The sequence below is a fragment of the Gadus macrocephalus genome, chromosome 22 (assembly GCF_031168955.1).
Source record: "Gadus macrocephalus chromosome 22, ASM3116895v1".
Taxonomy (NCBI): domain Eukaryota; kingdom Metazoa; phylum Chordata; class Actinopteri; order Gadiformes; family Gadidae; genus Gadus; species Gadus macrocephalus.
This window is the reverse complement of record NC_082403.1, coordinates 1,404,283-1,422,267: the sequence shown is the minus strand read 5'-3', so window position 1 is coordinate 1,422,267 and position 17,985 is coordinate 1,404,283. Positions and strand designations below refer to the sequence as shown.

The following is a 17,985-nucleotide window of genomic DNA, read 5'->3' as shown; positions in this document are numbered from 1 at the left end:
TTAATACTATACATAGTGTACTAATACTACTAGTGCTACTGTAGTTTTAGTGTATTAATACTATACATAGTGTACTAATACTACTAGTGCTACTGTAGTTTTAGTGTATTAATACTATACATAGTGTACTAATACTACTAGTGCTACTGTAGTTTTAGTGTATTAATACTATACATAGTGTACTAATACTACTAGTGCTACTGTAGTTTTAGTGTATTAATACTATACATAGTGTACTAATACTACTAGTGCTACTGTAGTTTTAGTGTATTAATACTATACATAGTGTACTAATACTACTAGTGCTACTGTAGTTTTAGTGTATTAATACTATACATAGTGTACTAATACTACTAGTGCTACTGTAGTTTTAGTGTATTAATACTATACATAGTGTACTAATACTACTAGTGCTACTGTAGTTTTAGTGTATTAATACTATACATAGTGTACTAATACTACTAGTGCTACTGTAGTTTTAGTGTATTAATACTATACATAGTGTACTAATACTACTAGTGCTACTGTAGTTTTAGTGTATTAATACTATACATAGTGTACTAATACTACTAGTGCTACTGTAGTTTTAGTGTATTAATACTATACATAGTGTACTAATACTACTAGTGCTACTGTAGTTTTAGTGTATTAATACTATACATAGTGTACTAATACTACTAGTGCTACTGTAGTTTTAGTGTATTAATACTATACATAGTGTACTAATACTACTAGTGCTACTGTAGTTTTAGTGTATTAATACTATACATAGTGTACTAATACTACTAGTGCTACTGTAGTTTTAGTGTACTAATACTATACATAGTGTACTAATACTACTAGTGCTACTGTAGTTTTAGTGTATTAATACTATACATAGTGTACTAATACTACTAGTGCTACTGTAGTTTTAGTGTATTAATACTATACATAGTGTACTAATACTACTAGTGCTACTGTAGTTTTAGTGTACTAATACTATACATAGTGTACTAATACTACTAGTGCTACTGTAGTTTTAGTGTATTAATACTATACATAGTGTACTAATACTACTAGTGCTACTGTAGTTTTAGTGTACTAATACTCCGCCTACCGGACTGGGGTCCTCTCTGTGGTCCTCAGTCTGATCGGGGGCGGGGCTTATCTCCTCCATGAAACAGTCTTCAGGAAGCTCCGCCTCCGGGGGCGGGGCCGGGTCTGGGAGGGGCTGGTACCGCTTGGTCACATGACCAGCCTGTAGACGGAGACACGGTTACATCCTGTCGCCCAGACAGACAGACAGTGAGACAGGCAGACAGACAGGCAGACAGGCAGACAGTGAGACAGGCAGACAGATAGACAGACAGACAGACAGGCAGACAGACAGTGAGACAGGCAGACAGATAGACAGACAGACAGACAGACAGACAGACAGACAGACAGACAGACAGACAGACAGACAGACAGACAGACAGACAGACAGACAGACAGGTTACCAGGCTGTGCTGGGAGACAGACAGACAGGCAGACAGACAGACAGGTTACCAGGCTGTGCTGGGAGACAGACAGACAGACAGACAGACAGACAGACAGACAGGTTACCAGGCTGTGCTGGGAGACAGACAGACAGACAGACAGACAGACAGACAGACAGGCAGACAGACAGGTTACCAGGCTGTGCTGGGAGACAGACAGACAGGCAGACAGACAGACAGACAGACAGGCAGACAGACAGGCAGACAGACAGGTTACCAGGCTGTGCTGGGAGACAGACAGGGAGTCGAGGATCTCGTCTACGATGCGGTCGGAGAGAAGAGAGGCCAGAGACAGCTTCACCTCACTGGAGACACACATACATTAAATACATTATATCATCTATACATTAAATCAATACATTATGCATTACATATGCAGACTCAGCTACACCTCACTGGACACATAAGGATATATACATTATATATACATCAAACATGATACATACATTACATATATAATGCCTACAGACTCAGAATATACTGTGTGCATGATATACATTCTATATGATGTAGATCTACATGCATATCTATAGGCTGTATATCTATATGATGTATATCTATTTGGTGCATATCTACATTTATATGATGCATATCTATCTGATGTATATCCATATGATGTATATCTATACGATGTATATCTATACGGTCAGGTGTATATATGATGTATCTATATGATATCTACATGATGTATATCTATATGATGTATATCTATACGGTGTATATATGATACCTATATGATGTATATCTATACGGTGTATATATGATGTATCTATATGATATCTATATAATGTATATCTATACGGTGTATATATGATGTATCTATATGATATCTATATGATGTATATCTATACGGTGTATATATGATGTATCTATATGATATCTGTATGATGTATATCTATACGGTGTATATCTATACGATGTATATCTATACGGTGTATATCTATCTATATGATGCATATCTATCTGCTATATTCTACGCCCCACCTGATCTTGTTGATGATGTCGACCCCAGACTGCTCCAGGAGGGCGGAGCTGACGAAGGAGCGAGGAACCACCATCCTCCCTCCACACGCCTCCACCAGCGCCTCCCGCAGGCTGCCCCGCCTCATCACATGGGGACACACACTCTCTGCTGTATCCACCATGGAGGAGAGGAGGACCTGAGGGGGGAGGGGGGGGGGGGGGAGGGGGGGGGAGGGGGAGGGAGAGGAGGGGAGAGGGAGGAGGAGAGGGGAGGAGGAGAGAGGAGGGGAGAGGAGAGGAGGGGGGGGGGGGAGGGGGGAGGGGAGAGAGGAGGGGGGGGGGAGGGGGGAGGGAGGAGGGGGAGAGGAGGGGGGGGGGAGGGGGGAGGGAGGAGAGAGGAGAGAGGAGAGGAGGAGGGAGGAGAGGAGGGAGGAGAGGAGGGAGGGAGGAGAGAGGAGAGAGGAGAGGAGAGGGAAAGAGAAGAAGGGGGGAGGAGGAGAGGAGGGAGGAGAGGAAAGGAAAGGAGGGAGGAGAGGAAAGGAGAGGAGGGAGGAGAAGAGAGGATGACTTCCTGCAAATGTAAATAGTTCTACATCCTGATAGTGAGTATAAAGCGTGTACCTGTAGCTGATAGTGAGTATAAAGCGTGTACCTGTAGCTGATAGTGAGTATAAAGCGTGTACCTGTAGCTGATAGTGAGTATAAAGCGTGTACCTGTAGCTGATAGTGAGTATAAAGCGTGTACCTGTACCTGATAGTGAGTATAAAGCGTGTACCTGTACCTGATAGTGAGTATAAAGCGTGTACCTGTAGCTGATAGTGAGTATAAAGCGTGTACCTGTAGCTGATAGTGAGTATAAAGCGTGTACCTGTAGCTGATAGTGAGTATAAAGCGTGTACCTGTACCTGATAGTGAGTATAAAGCGTGTACCTGTAGCTGATAGTGAGTATAAAGCGTGTACCTGTAGCTGATAGTGAGTATAAAGCGTGTACCTGTAGCTGATAGTGAGTATAAAGCGTGTACCTGTAGCTGATAGTGAGTAGAAAGCGTGTACCTGTAGCTGATAGTGAGTAGAAAGCGTGTACCTGTAGCTGCCGGTCGATGACCCCGGACAGCTCCCCCGCCATGGCCCCCAGGGTCTCCTGGATGGCCTCCACGCAGGGGCCCCGAGCCCCCGAGCCCCCCAGGTGGTACAGGTTGGGCAGCAGCTGGTGGGGGGGGACCGCCATGTTACTGCACCTCTTTATATCAGTGTACTTAAATATGTATAGTATTAAAGGTCCCATGACATGAAAATCTCACTTTATGAGGTTTTCTAACGTAAAGATGAGTTCCCCTAGCCTGCCTATGGTCCCCCAGTGGCTAAAACTTGCGTTTGGTGTAAAACGAGCACTAGCTGTTCTGCTCGCCTTTGAAAAAACGGAGGCTCAAGCGCGCTGATTTGGAAATCTGTATTTATGACGTCACCAAGAATCTCAGCTCCTCCCCTTACTCTGCCTGGCCCGCCCAGAGACGTTGGCCCGCCAATGAGACACGACCGTGCGAGCGCCACATGGCTGTAACTCTGCACCACGGCTGAATTTCGGGAACGTCTTTGAATACTGTGTTAGTTGCCCACTAATACCTATATTAAAGAATACATAAAATAGCATGTCATGGGACCTTTAATACACTAAAATTACAGTAGCACAAGTAGTATTAGTACACCTCTTTATTTTAGTGTACTTAAATATGTTTAGTATTTATACACTGAAACTACAGTACTATAGTAGTTTCAGTGTATTAATAGTCGAACTATGGCTTTAACCGGATTCGGCTGCACGTATCCGTACTGACTGACGGACCTGTGAGAGGGCGTGGCCTCATGCCTCACCCCGTTAGCCTGGCTCCGCCCCCCTACGTGCTTCCGCTCAATTTTCATTTCCCTTCAGTACTACGTCTGGGTTTGCGGCATATCCACATTTTCCCGGTCCAATCAGCGAACAGAGGGAGTGGCTGACAACAACGACGTTGAGGTCGTGCGCTAGCTTGAGTTGTAGTCAAACGTTAGCGATTGGTTATGGCGGATCCAGAGTGGCACCGGGGAGATCCAATGGTTGTAAAACTCCAACAGACACCGGCCTTCAAGTGAGCGGACGTTTGTCGAAGGAGAGCGGCCGGACACTCAAAGGAAGTACGAGAGTCGGGTAGGACCAGGCTATCACGCTGTGAGGACGAACACGTTCACTTCTTCGTGAACGAGCCGGAGCTCTGCTGGTCTTAGAGCGACGAACGCATCGCCTGTATGACGTGGAGGGCCTGCTCACAGAGCAGGGGGTCAGAGGTCAGAGGTCAGGGGTCAGGGGTCAGGTCAGGGGGGTCCGTACCTTCTTGGCGTTGCGCGCGTCCTTCATGAGGTTCTGCGCGGTCCTCATGTCCTGCTGGACCTCCGGGGTCTCAGAGGACCGGAGGGAGTTCAGGTGGTCCTGGACCTTCACACACATCCGGTCCACCAGCTGGGGGGGGCAGGGTCAGGGAGGCGCGTGTATATATGTGTGTGTGTGTGTGTGTGTGTGTGTGTGTGTGTGTGTGTGTGTGTGTGTGTGTGTGTGTGTGTGTGTGTGTGTGTGTGTGTGTGTTACCTGCTGCGTCGTCGTGGTGACGATGCCCTGCTGCAGCCTGTAGGCCTGCTCCTGGAGGTACTTCCTGGTCTCGTGGTTCCTGAGGAGGTACTGCTCCATCTGCACGCGCGCGCGCACACACACACACACACACACACACACACACACACACACACACACACACACACACACACACACACACACACACACACACACACACACACACACACACACACACACACACACACACACACACACACTTAATACTCTGGGCTGGAGGTCCTGTGATGGTCTGGTGGTCTGGAGGTCTACTGGTGGTCTACTGGAGGTCTGGTGGTGGTCTACTGGTGGTGGTCTACTGGGGGTCTACTGGGGGTCTACTGGGGGTCTACTGGAGGTCCAGTGGTGGTCTACTGGGGGTCTACTGGGGGTCTACTGGGGGTCTACTGGGGGTCTACTGGGGGGCTGACCTTCAGCAGGGCGTCCTCGGTCTTCTCGGGGCTGGTCTTCAGGGCCTGCGCCGCGTCCACGATGGGGATGGGCATGAAGCGGATGGTGTGGTTCCTGTTCACAGGAGAGACCGTCACACAGAGGAACCGACACCTGGAGGGTTCTCCTCCTCCACTGGAGGAAACACCTAGAAGGGTCTCAGTAAACATCTAGAAGGTTCTCCATCTAAGGTTCTCAGTAAACATCTAGAAGGTTCTCCATCTAGAAGGGTCTCAGTAAACATCTAGAAGGTTCTCAGTAAACATCTAGAAGGTTCTCCATCAGAAGGTTCTCCTTCTAGAAGGTTCTCCATCAGAAGGTTCTTCATCAGAAGGTTCTTCTTCTAGAAGGTTCTCCATCAGAAAGTTCTCCTTCTAGGAAGTTCTCCATCAGAAGGTTCTCCTTCTAGAAGGTTCTCCATCAGAAAATTCTCCTTCTAGGAGGTTCTCCATCAGAATGTTCTCCTTCTAGAAGGTTCTCCATCAGAAGGTTCTCCATCAGAAGGTTCTTCTTCTAGAAGGTTCTCCTTCTAGAAGGTTCTCCATCAGAAGGTTCTCCATCAGAAGGTTCTCCTTCTAGAAGGTTCTTCATCAGAAGGTTCTCCTTCTAGAAGGTTCTCCATCAGAAGGTTCTCCTTCTAGAAGGTTCTCCATCAGAAGGTTCTCCTTCTAGAAGGTTCTCCATCAGAAAATTCTCCTTCTAGGAGGTTCTCCATCAGAATGTTCTCCTTCTAGAAGGTTCTCCATCAGAAGGTTCTCCTTCTAGAAGGTTCTCCATCAGAAGGTTCTTCTTCTAGAAGGTTCTCCTTCTAGAAGGTTCTCCATCAGAAGGTTCTCCATCAGAAGGTTCTTCTTCTAGAAGGTTCTTCATCAGAAGGTTCTCCTTCTAGAAGGTTCTCCATCAGAAGGTTCTCCTTCTAGAAGGTTCTTCATCAGAAGGTTCTCCTTCTAGAAGGTTCTCCATCAGAAGGTTCTCCATCAGAAGGTTCTCCTTCTAGAAGGTTCTCCATCAGAAGGTACTCCTTCTAGAAGGTTCTCCATCAGAAGGTTCTTCTTCTAGAAGGTTCTCCATCAGAAGGTTCTCCATCAGAAGGTTCTTCTTCTAGAAGGTTCTTCATCAGAAGGTTCTCCTTCTAGAAGGTTCTCCATCAGAAGGTTCTCCTTCTAGAAGGTTCTTCATCAGAAGGTTCTCCTTCTAGAAGGTTCTCCATCAGAAGGTTCTCCTTCTAGAAGGTTCTCCATCAGAAGGTTCTCCTTCTAGAAGGTTCTCCATCAGAAGGTTCTTCTTCTAGAAGGTTCTCCTTCTAGAAGGTTCTCCATCAGAAGGTTCTCCATCAGAAGGTTCTCCTTCTAGAAGGTTCTTCATCAGAAGGTTCTCCTTCTAGAAGGTTCTCCATCAGAAGGTTCTTCTTCTAGAAGGTTCTTCTTCTAGAAGGTTCTCCACCTACTTCTCCAGAGCGGCGGCCACGTCCTGCAGACCCTGAGGGCTGATGTTGTTCCTGTCCCAGATGAGAGTTCTGCAGACGCACAGACACATAGACAGACAGACAGGACGAGAGACAGACAGGACGAGAGACAGACAGGACGAGAGAGAGAGACAGGACGAGAGACAGACAGGACGAGAGAGAGACAGGACGAGAGACAGACAGGACGAGAGAGACAGGACGAGAGACAGACAGGACGAGAGACAGACAGGACGAGAGAGAGAGACAGGACGAGAGACAGACAGGACGAGAGACAGACAGGAAGAGAGACAGACAGGACGAGAGAGAGAGACAGGACGAGAGACAGACAGGACGAGAGACAGACAGGACGAGAGACAGACAGGACGAGAGACAGACAGGACGAAAGACAGACGGGCAGTCAGGACGAGAGACAGACAGGATGAGAGACAGACAGACAGAAAGACAGACAGGATGAGAGAGACAGGCAGACAGACAGAGGTTATGATGGGAACCAAAGCCTAAACAAAGCTTTTTTTCCAACTGTTCTAAATTATTCATTTAACACACACACACACACACACACACACACACACACACACACACACACACACACACACACACACACACACACACACACACACACACACACACACACACACACACACACACACACACACACACGACCTGAGCTTGGTGTTGATCTGCAGGGCCTTGGCCAGCATCTTGGCGCCCATGTCGCCCATGGCGTTGCCGCTGACGTCCAGGCGCGTGAGGGAGGAGTTGGAGCCCAGAGCGCTGAGCACGATGCTGAGCTCCGCCTTCAGCCGCGAGTCGGCCAGGGACAGGGAGGTCAGGGGCTGGGGGCACAGGGGTCAGAGGTCAGGGAGGCTGGGGGCACAGGGGTCAGAGGTCAGGGAGGTCAGGGGCTGGGGGCACAGGGGTCAGAGGTCAGGGACAGGGAGGTCAGGGGCTGGGGGCACAGGGGTCAGAGGTCAGGGGTCAGGGACAGGGAGGTCAGGGTCAGGGGGCACAGGGGTCAGAGGTCATCGGGGGAGGGGGGGGGGGGGGTGAGGAGGGCCTCAGTAGGGGGTCTGAGGATCAGGTCTGTGGGCTCACCGACTCCTCCTCCTGGATCATGTGGACCAGGTTATCCAGGACGTGGGACACATTCCTGGGGACCAGAGGGGCGCAGGGTCAGACACTAGCGCTGGGCTACATTAGCTCAGCCCCACCGGGCCACACCTGCATCTCCTCTCAGCACCCACTTGGACTTGATGCTGGAGAAGTTCTTGCCCAGCGCCAGGTGTTGGATGGAGCGGTTCCTGGCCAGCCAGACCAGCAGGGGGCTGAGGTCCATGTCCAGACCTCAGGGACACAACCACACAACATCTGGTCAGCGCACAACATCTGGAGACACACGGCTACTGCTACAGACTACTGTTATAGACTACTGTTATAGACTACTGCTATAGACTACTGCTATAGACTACTGCTACAGACGACTGCTACAGACTACTGCTATAGACTACTGCTACAGACTACTGTTACAGATTACTGCTACAGACTACTGCTACAGACTACTGCTACAGACTACTGCTACAGACTACTGCTATAGACTACTGCTACAGACTACTGCTACAGACTACTGCTACAGACTACTGCTACAGACTATTGCTACAGACTACTGCTACAGACTACTGCTACAGACTACTGCTACAGACTACTGCTATAGACTACTGTTACAGATTACTGCTACAGACTACTGCTACAGACTACTGCTATAGACTACTGCTACAGACTACTGCTACAGACTATTGCTATAGACTACTGCTACAGACTACTGCTACAGACTACTGCTACAGACTACTGCTACAGACTACTGCTACAGACTACTGTTATAGACTACTGCTACAGACTACTGCTACAGACTACTGCTACAGACTACTGCTACAGACTACTGTTATAGACTACTGTTACAGACTGCTGCTATAGACTGCTGCTACAGACTACTGCTACAGACTACTGCTACAGACTACTGTTATAGACTACTGCTATAGACTATGGTTACAGACTACTGCTATAGACTATGGTTACAGACCACAGATTCAGACCATATATACAGAATGGTGTCAGCCTGTTGATTCCACAAGGTGTGATTGGAGGAGAGGAGGTACCATTGTCAGAGATGTCCAGGCTGGAGATGTTTGGGATCTCAGCGATGCACCCCTCCAGGATCTGGGAGCCCGCCGACCGCAGCTGGGAACAGATCAATCATCAATAATCCGTCATCCATGCGGTCATATGGGTGTGTGGATCATCAGGATGGAGGATGCCGTTACCTCACAGCAGCTGATGTCCAGAGACACCTCGCTGAGGTTGGGGTTACAGCCCAGACCCAGCAGCAGAGACCTGGGGAGATACAGCACCGTGGGCTGTAGCATGCTGGAGCTAACACATGGAGCTAGCCTCACTGCTAGCATGTCTGCTAGTGTGTTTACAAGGGTGAAGGTGTGTAAGGGTGGAGGTGTGTTAGGGTGGAGGTGAGTTTACTAGGGTGGAGGTGTGTAAGGGTGGAGGTGTGTTAGGGTGGAGGTGTGTTAGGGTGGAGGTGTGTAAGGGTTGAGGTGTGTTATGGTGGAGGTAAGTTTACTAGGGTGGAGGTGTGTAAGGGTGGAGGTGTGTTAGGGTGGAGGTGTGTAAGGATGGAGGTGTGTTAGGGTGGAGGTGAGTTTACTAGGGTGGAGGTGTGTAAGGGTGGAGGTGTGTTAGGGTGGAGGTGTGTAAGGGTGGAGGTGTGTTAGGGTGGAGGTGAGTTTACTAGGGTGGAGGTGTGTAAGGGTGGAGGTGTGTTAGGGTGGAGGTGTGTTAGGGTGGAGGTGTGTTCATAAGGGTGGAGGTGTATTAGGGTGGAGGTGTGTAAGGGTTGAGGTGTGTTATGGTGGAGGTAAGTTTACTAGGGTGGAGGTGTGTAAGGGTGGAGGTGTGTTAGGGTGGAGGTGTGTTAGGGTGGAGGTGTGTTAGGGTGGAGGTGTGTTCATAAGGGTGGAGGTGTATTAGGGTGGAGGTGTGTAAGGGTTGAGGTGTGTTATGGTGGAGGTAAGTTTACTAGGTTGGAGGTGTGTCCATTAGGGTGGAGGTGAGTTAGGTTGGAGGTGAGTTTACTAGGGTGGAGATGTCAGGGTGGTGTGATGGGTGGAGGTGTGTTAGGGTGGAGGTGTGTTAGGTTGGAGGTGTGTTAGGGTGGAGATGTGTTAGGGTGGAGGTGGGTCCATTAGGGTGGAGGTGTGTTAGGTGGAGGTGTGTCCATTAGTGTGGAGGAGAGTTCATTAGGGTGGAGGCGTGTTCATTAGGGTGGAGGTGTGTTAGGGTGGAGGTGTGTTCATAAGGGTGGAGGTGGGTTAGGGTGGAGGGGTGTTAGGGTGGAGGTGTGTCCATTAGGGTGGAGGTGTGTTAGGGTGGAGGTGTGTTCATGAGGGGGGAGGTGTGTTCATGAGGGGGGGAGGTGTGTTAGGGTGCAGGTGTGTCAGGGTGGAGGTGTGTTAGGGTGGAGGTGTGTTCATGAGGGGGGAGGTGTGTTAGGGTGCAGGTGTGTCAGGGTGGAGGTGTGTTAGGGTGGAGGTGTGTTCATGAGGGGGGAGGTGTGTTAGGGTGCAGGTGTGTCAGGGTGGAGGTGTGTTAGGGTGGAGGTGTGTTCATGAGGGGGGAGGTGTGTTAGGGTGCAGGTGTGTCAGGGTGGAGGTGTGTTAGGGTGGAGGTGTGTTCATGAGGGGGGAGGTGTGTTAGGGTGCAGGTGTGTCAGGGTGGAGGTGTTTCAGGGTGCAGGTGTGTCAGGACGGAGGTGTTTACTTGAGGGCCTCAATCGGCAGCCTGGTCCCTGATAGGCTGACGGTCTTCAGGCTCTGAGCGGTGCTGAAGAACATCTTGAAGGAGGGAGGGACCTCCTTACTCCTCCTGGGGTCAGAGGTCAGAGGAAGGGTAAGCCTCATGCTAACACAGATCAGCTACCAGAGGCCGGAGGAAGGGTTGGCCTCATGCTAACACAGATCAGCTACCAGAGGAATGGTTAGCCTCATGCTAACACAGATCAGCTACCAGAGGCCAGAGGAATGGTTAGCCTCATGCTAACACAAGCTAGCTACCAGAGGCCAGAGGAATGGTTAGCCTCACGCTAACACAAGCTAGCTACCAGAGGCCAGGGGAAGGGTTAGCCTCATGCTAACACAAGCTAGCTAGGAGAGAAGGGAGGGAGGGAGGGAGGGAGGAGAGAAGGGAGGGAGGGAGGGAGGAGAGAAGGGATGGAGGGAGGGAGGGAGGGAGGGGGGGGAGGAGGGAGGAGAGAAGGGAGGGAGGGAGGGAGGGAGGGAGGGAGGGAGGGAGGGCGAGGAGGATAGGGGGAGAGTTCTTGTGTACCTGTTGGAGAAGACGGTCTTGTTCATGTTGAGGATCTTCAGGTGCTCCAGGGAGCCCTTCAGGAGCGACGCGCACACCTGAGGACCAGAGAACACACCACTCAACCCCACCACTCAACCCCACCACCCAACCCCACCACCCAACCCCACCACCCAACCCCACCACTCAACCCCACCACCCAACCCCACCACTCAACCCCACCACCCAACCCCACCACCCAACCCCACCACTCAACCCCACCACTCAACCCCACCACCCAACCCCACCACTCAACCCCACCACCCAACCCCACCACTCAACCCCACCACCCAACCCCACCACTCAACCCCACCACTCAACCCCACCACCCAACCCCACCACTCAACCCCACCACTCAACCCCACCACCCAACCCCACCACTCAACCCCACCACCCAACCCCACCACCCAACCCCACCACTCAACCCCACCACTCAACCCCACCACTCAACCCCACCACTCAACCCCACCACTCAACCCCACCACCCAACCCCACCACTCAACCCCACCACCCAACCCCACCACCCAACCCCACCACCCAACCCCACCACTCAACCCAACCACTCAACCCCACAAGCAGACCACTCAACCCCACCGGAACCAACCAGACCACTCAACCCCCCCCCACCTTAGCGCCCAAAGATACCATCACCTCAAGCTAACCATAAGCAAACCCCACACCTAGCTAACCACACTTCCACCAGATGTTTCTCCATGAACCCACGATGGTGAGGTGGTGATTGGCTCTCCCAGCAGCGGCAGTCTCACCTGCTCCAGAGCACAGTCGCTGTTGGACAGATCCAGGGCCTCCACACAGTTGGGTTGACTCAGGAAGCTGTGGAGGTTCTGGAACCCAGAAGGGAGAGTCAAAGAGAACCAAAGAAACCTTTAAAACACAAAGCCATCCAGACTCAGTAACTAGAGAGCGGTCCTGTCTGGTCCTGTGTAGACTGCCTAACCTGGTTCCATCTGGTTCTTATAACTTCCAACTGGTAGCAGCAGCTTCTAACTGGTTCCTACCGGTTCTTATTTGGTCTCACTGGTTCAGGGTGTTTCACCATGGTGAGAGCCGGGGCCCACTGATTCTATCTATGGTCACTATGGTTCTAATAGGTTGTAGCTGGCTGTCACTGGTTTTAACCAGTTGTAGCTGGTTTTAACTGGTTGTCATTGGTTTTAACGGGTTGTAACTGTTTGTAACCGGTCGTACAGGAAGCTCGTCCCCCCGGAGCGAGTTGGACGACAGGTCCAAGAGGGTCAGACGGGAGGAGGAAGAGGGGCTGGCACACAGCGCCATGCACAGGGTGTTGACCCCTAGGAGAGAGAGAGAGAGAGAGAGAGAGAGAGAGAGAGAGAGAGAGAGAGAGAGAGAGAGAGAGAGAGAGAGAGAGAGAGAGAGAGAGAGAGAGAGAGAGAGAGAGACTGTAAATGATATAAAATTGTCTGTATGTCGATGAAATGGTTGAATCCCTAATTACATTTTGGGGTTTGTTTAGTCAGGGTAGGGTTAGTCAGGGTTAGTTGAGTCAGGGCTAGGTTGGTCAGGGTTAGGTTGGTCAGTGTTAGTCTAGTCAGGGTTAGGTTTATCAGGGTTAGTCAAGTCAGGGTTAGGTTATTCAGGGTTAGTTAGTCAGGGTTAGTATATTCAGGGTTAGTTAGTCAGAGTTAGGTTAGACAGGGCTAGTTAGTCAGGGTTAGTAAGTCAGGGTTAGGTTGGTCAAGTTGAGTTGAGGCAGGGTTATGTTGGTCAGGGTTAGTTGAATCAGGGTTAGTTAGTCAGGGTTGGTTAAGTCAGGGTTTGTTTGTCAGGGTTAGTTGGCCAGGGTTAGTTGGCCAGGGTAGGGTTAGTTTAGTCAGGGTTAGTTTAGTCAGGGTTAGTCTTATCAGTGTTAAGTTGGTCAGGGTTAATTAGTCAGGGTACGTTGAATCAGGGTTAGTTAGTCAGGGTAGGTTGGTTACCTTTAGCCGACAGGGAGTTCTTGGACAGGTTGAGGTGTTTCAGGCCCAGGGGCAGCTTGGCCAGCTGGACGCTCAGAGCACTCACACCTGGGGGGGGCGGAGCCAACCACAGGTAGGGTACAGGTGAGTGTTGCATCCATCACAGAGAGCTCCATGGTACTACAGGTGTGTGTGTGTGTGTGTGTGTGTGTGCGTGTGTGTGTGTGTGTGTGTGTCTGTGTGTGTGTGTGTGCGTTACCCTTGTCCTCCAGTGCGTTGTTGGCCAGGTTCAGGGTGTGCAGACAGCTGGCCGGGTTGTGGAGCAGAGCTCCGGACAACTTCACCGCAAAGTCACTGAGACACAGGTCAACAGCAGAGGTCAACTGGGAGGGTTAACCAGGTCAACTGGGAGGGTTAACCAGGTCAACTGGGAGGGTTAACGAGGTCAACTGGGAGGGTTAACCAGGTCAACTGGGAGGGTTAACCAGGTCAACTGGGAGGGGTTAACCAGGTCAACTGGGAGGGTTAACGAGGTCAACTGGGAGGGTTAACCAGGTCAACTGGGTGGGGTTAACCAGGTCAACTGGGAGGGTTAACCAGGTCAACAGGGAGGGTTAACCAGGTCAACTGAGTGGGGTTAACCAGGTCAACTGGGAGGGTTAACCAGGTCAACTGGGAGGGGTTAAACAGGTCAACTGGGAGGGTTAACCAGGTCAACTGGGAGGGGTTAACCAGGTCAACTGGGAGGGGTTAACCAGCAGAGGTCAACTTGGAAGGTTAACCAGGTCGACTGGGAGGGGTTAACCAGCAGAGGTCAACTGGGAAGGTTTAACTGGGAAGGTTTAACTAGGAGGGTTTAACTAGGAGAGTTCAACTAGGAGAGTTAAACTAGTAGAGATAAACAATGGTTCAACTAGTAATGATAAACTACAACAGTTCAACTAGGAGAGTTAACAATAGTTCAAGTGTGAGTTCAACTAGTAGAGCTAAACAATGGTTCAACTAGGAGGGTTGAACTGGGAGCCGTTCACTCTCTCGTGGAGGGCAGGCGGTGACCTCTGACCTCTTGAGCCCTGCGTTGTCCAGCAGCAGCTCCTCAAGCACCCCCGACCTGGAGACCACCCTGAGGACCTGCTCCCACACGTCTGAGGGCTGCACGCGCACACACACACACACACACACACACACACACACACACACACACACACACACACACACACACACACACACACACACACACACACACACACACACACACACACACACACACACACACACACACACACACACGGCACAAACACATATACACACACACACACACACACACGGCACACACACACACGGCACAAACACATATACACACACACACACATGGCACAAACACACATAAACACGCACACACGTGGTACAAACACACACACACATACATACAAACACACACAAATACACACACGTTACACACACATATACAGACACACACACACACACTTTATACACACACACGATAAATACATATAATAAGCTCATTGTATGTGAGGGTAACACACACAGTGTGGGTACCAGTAGCAGATCGTTACCAGTTTGAAGTCCTTGGAGGACAGCTTGGTGAACCACTGGTTGTACTCCAGCACAGAGAGGATGGCCACCAGGTCCCTGGAACCAGTTAACATCCACTGTTACAGAACCTCCACCCACTGAGGGAGGAGCCTCCACCCACCGTTACAGGAACCTCCACCTACTGTCAGAGGAACCTCCACTCACAGTTACAGAACCTCCACCCACCGTTACAGAACCTCCACCCACTGAGGGAGGAGCCTCCACCCACCGTTACAGAACCTCCACCCACCGTTACAGAACCTCCACCCACTGTTGCAGGAACCTCCACCCACCGTTACAGAACCTCTACCCAATGTTAGAGGAACCTCCACCCACCGTTACAGAACCTCCACCCACTGTTACAGAACCTCCACCCACTGTTACAGGAACCTCCACCCACTGTTACAGAACATCCATCCACTGTTACAGAACCTCCACCCACTGTTACAGAACCTCCACCCACTGTTACAGGAACCTCCACCATTACAGAGGCTGTATCCTTCCAGATCACTCCAGCTTATCGCCCATACACATTCAATCAGATGACCACAAACTCCTGGGTGTCCTTCTACTGTACCTCATCGAAATGTTTTACAATAAGCAACATCTAATGGCTAAGATAGATACACATGTAAACTACAGGTCGATGGGTACAACATAGTTTACCTGTATAGGTAAACTACAGGTAGATGGATACACCTGTACAGGTAAACTACAGGTAGATGGATACACCTGTAAACTACAGGTCGATGGATACAACATAGTTTACCTGTATAGGTAAACTACAGGTAGATGGATACACCTGTACAGGTAATAGATGGATAAACCTGTACGTGTAAACTACAGGTAGATGGATACACCTGTAAACTACAGGTAGATGGATACACCTGTACGTGTAAACTACAGGTAGATGGATACACCTGTACGTGTAAACTACAGGTAGATGGATACACCTGTACGTGTAAACTACAGGTAGAGGAGCATACCTGTTCTCCAGGTGAATGAAGTCCTGTAGGTTCAGCTCTCTGGTGTCCTGAGTCTGATAGATTGTGTCTACATCCTGAGAGAGGGGGAGAGAGAGAGAGAGAGATTATATATTGTTAAGAACCTGTCCAGTTAGCATGACCTTAAGAGTGACAGATGCAGTTGGGGAGAACTTTGTTGAGAGAGAGAGAGAGAGAGAGAGAGAGAGAGAGAGAGAGAGAGAGAGAGAGAGAGAGAGAGAGAGAGAGAGAGAGAGAGAGAGAGAGAGAGAGAGAGAGAGAGAGAGAGAGAGAGAGAGAGAGAGAGAGAGAGAGAGAACTTTGTGAAGAGATACAGGTGGAGATGAGAGAGACAGGTGAGGATGAGAGAGAGACAGATGAGGATGAGAGAGACAGGTGAGGATGAGAGAGACATTTGAGGATGAGAGATAGACAGATGAGAGAGACAAGTGGGGATGAGAGAGAGACAGGTGAGGATGAGAGAGAGAGACAGTTGAGGATGACAAGGAGACAGGTGAGGAAGAGAGAGACACAGGTGAAGAGAGACAGGCGAGGATGAGAGAGAGACAGGTGAGGATGAGAGAGAGACAGGTGAGGATGAGAGAGAGACAGGCGAGGATGAAGGGAGGAGGTGGTTGCTAGGCGACGGTACTGACCCACTGGACCTCCTCCCGGTATGGCAGACCCAGCTGGTCGCACACACACCAGTACTGATGGGAGAACCCGCCTGCACACACACACACACACACACACACGCGCACGCACACACACACACACACACACACACACATTCACCCCTTCATATTCATGTACACTCTTCAATACTAGAACTCAGCCCTTAATATTAACGTTAACCCCTTCAAATTAACGTTAGCCCTTTCATATTAACGTTGACCGCTTCATATTAATATCAACTCTTCCATATGAATATTAACCCCTTCATATTAATACTAGCACCTTCATATTAACATAAACTCATTCATATTAACGTTATGCCTTTCATATTGATAATGGGCCAGGACTCCCTGGAATACAAGATATTAAATATCACAATGGGACCTTCCTGGATAAATAAAGGTCAAATCAAAAAATTACTAATGCCAACTCCTTCATATTCAGGTTAACTCATTCATATTAACGTTAACTCGTTCAAATTAACGTAACTCATTCATATTAACGTTAAATGAGAAATCCGCTGTAGACTGGATACAGGATATGTCATGCATGATAACAAGTTGGGATGTTCGTTTGGGAGCAAAAAAGCGCATGTAAATGCATTCTTAAGTTGCCCGTATTTAGCAGATTCTACCAAAACGCTATAAACTTGGGACGATGGGGGCATGTGTTATGGTAAAAACTTAATCGCCATTTTAAACCACTTAAAAGGCTAGAAGAAGCCCAACACTTGTTTGGTATTATAATAAGGGTCTTAACATATACAACGAGGCATTGATAACTTTGTAAGTGTACAGATTGTTTATTTAAAAATTACATTTTATACACACAATACCATCAGTAATTCACCCGTCGACGCCGTCTTGTCTTAAGACTCGATAAGTAGATCGGCGAACACAGAGCTTGCGTGTTGTTCACGGTTGCACAAGCTCTGTGTTCGCCCATTCTGTACCCTTACAAAGTTATCAATGCCTCGTTTTATATGTTAAGACCCTGATGCTAACAGCCACACTTTCACCGCATAAATTGCAGATTTCCACGCAAAATAAGCGGGGCTTGCATGATTTCATAATCCCCCGCATTTTCGTTGCAAAAAAAGTCACGTATATCTTAGCAGAAAGTGATGAAATGTTGCGTTTACTTCACACAAGAGCAGCCATTTCCCCTGTGGCCATTGGAACGATACGAGGTGACGTAATTACGCGACGTGAACGTCATCGGAAAGCTGCTTTTTTTGCAAGTTCCCGCAATGTTTGCAAGTTCCCGCAATTTCATCGCATAAATTGCATGAATATGCCGCATATTTCATCGCGTTTTTAAGAAAACGTGCCGCATAATCAAGGATTTTTGGC

At 49.3% G+C, this 17,985-nt stretch overlaps 1 protein-coding gene across 2 annotated transcripts in view; it reads right to left on the bottom strand.

The window, feature by feature from the left end:
* Positions 1-17,166, bottom strand: part of LOC132451367 (F-actin-uncapping protein LRRC16A-like) — a 28,677-nt gene extending 11,511 nt beyond the window's left edge. For both annotated transcript variants that reach the window (XM_060043814.1, XM_060043815.1), the window contains exons 1-23: positions 16,615-17,166; positions 15,962-16,035; positions 14,957-15,032; positions 14,443-14,531; positions 13,639-13,733; positions 13,401-13,487; positions 12,652-12,755; positions 12,210-12,287; positions 11,425-11,501; positions 10,861-10,965; positions 9,354-9,423; positions 9,189-9,270; positions 8,280-8,379; positions 8,131-8,185; positions 7,699-7,871; positions 7,018-7,086; positions 5,552-5,645; positions 5,103-5,201; positions 4,848-4,976; positions 3,567-3,689; positions 2,502-2,677; positions 1,735-1,822; positions 1,097-1,237 (exon numbers count right to left, since the gene is read on the bottom strand). In XM_060043814.1, coding sequence (XP_059899797.1) covers positions 1,097-1,237; positions 1,735-1,822; positions 2,502-2,677; positions 3,567-3,689; positions 4,848-4,976; positions 5,103-5,201; positions 5,552-5,645; positions 7,018-7,086; positions 7,699-7,871; positions 8,131-8,185; positions 8,280-8,379; positions 9,189-9,270; positions 9,354-9,423; positions 10,861-10,965; positions 11,425-11,501; positions 12,210-12,287; positions 12,652-12,755; positions 13,401-13,487; positions 13,639-13,733; positions 14,443-14,531; positions 14,957-15,032; positions 15,962-16,035; positions 16,615-16,749 — 2,319 coding nt within the window. In that variant the 5' untranslated portion in view covers positions 16,750-17,166. The remainder of the gene's footprint in view (positions 1-1,096; positions 1,238-1,734; positions 1,823-2,501; positions 2,678-3,566; positions 3,690-4,847; positions 4,977-5,102; positions 5,202-5,551; positions 5,646-7,017; positions 7,087-7,698; positions 7,872-8,130; positions 8,186-8,279; positions 8,380-9,188; positions 9,271-9,353; positions 9,424-10,860; positions 10,966-11,424; positions 11,502-12,209; positions 12,288-12,651; positions 12,756-13,400; positions 13,488-13,638; positions 13,734-14,442; positions 14,532-14,956; positions 15,033-15,961; positions 16,036-16,614) is intronic.
* Positions 17,167-17,985: the final 819 nt, after the last annotated feature.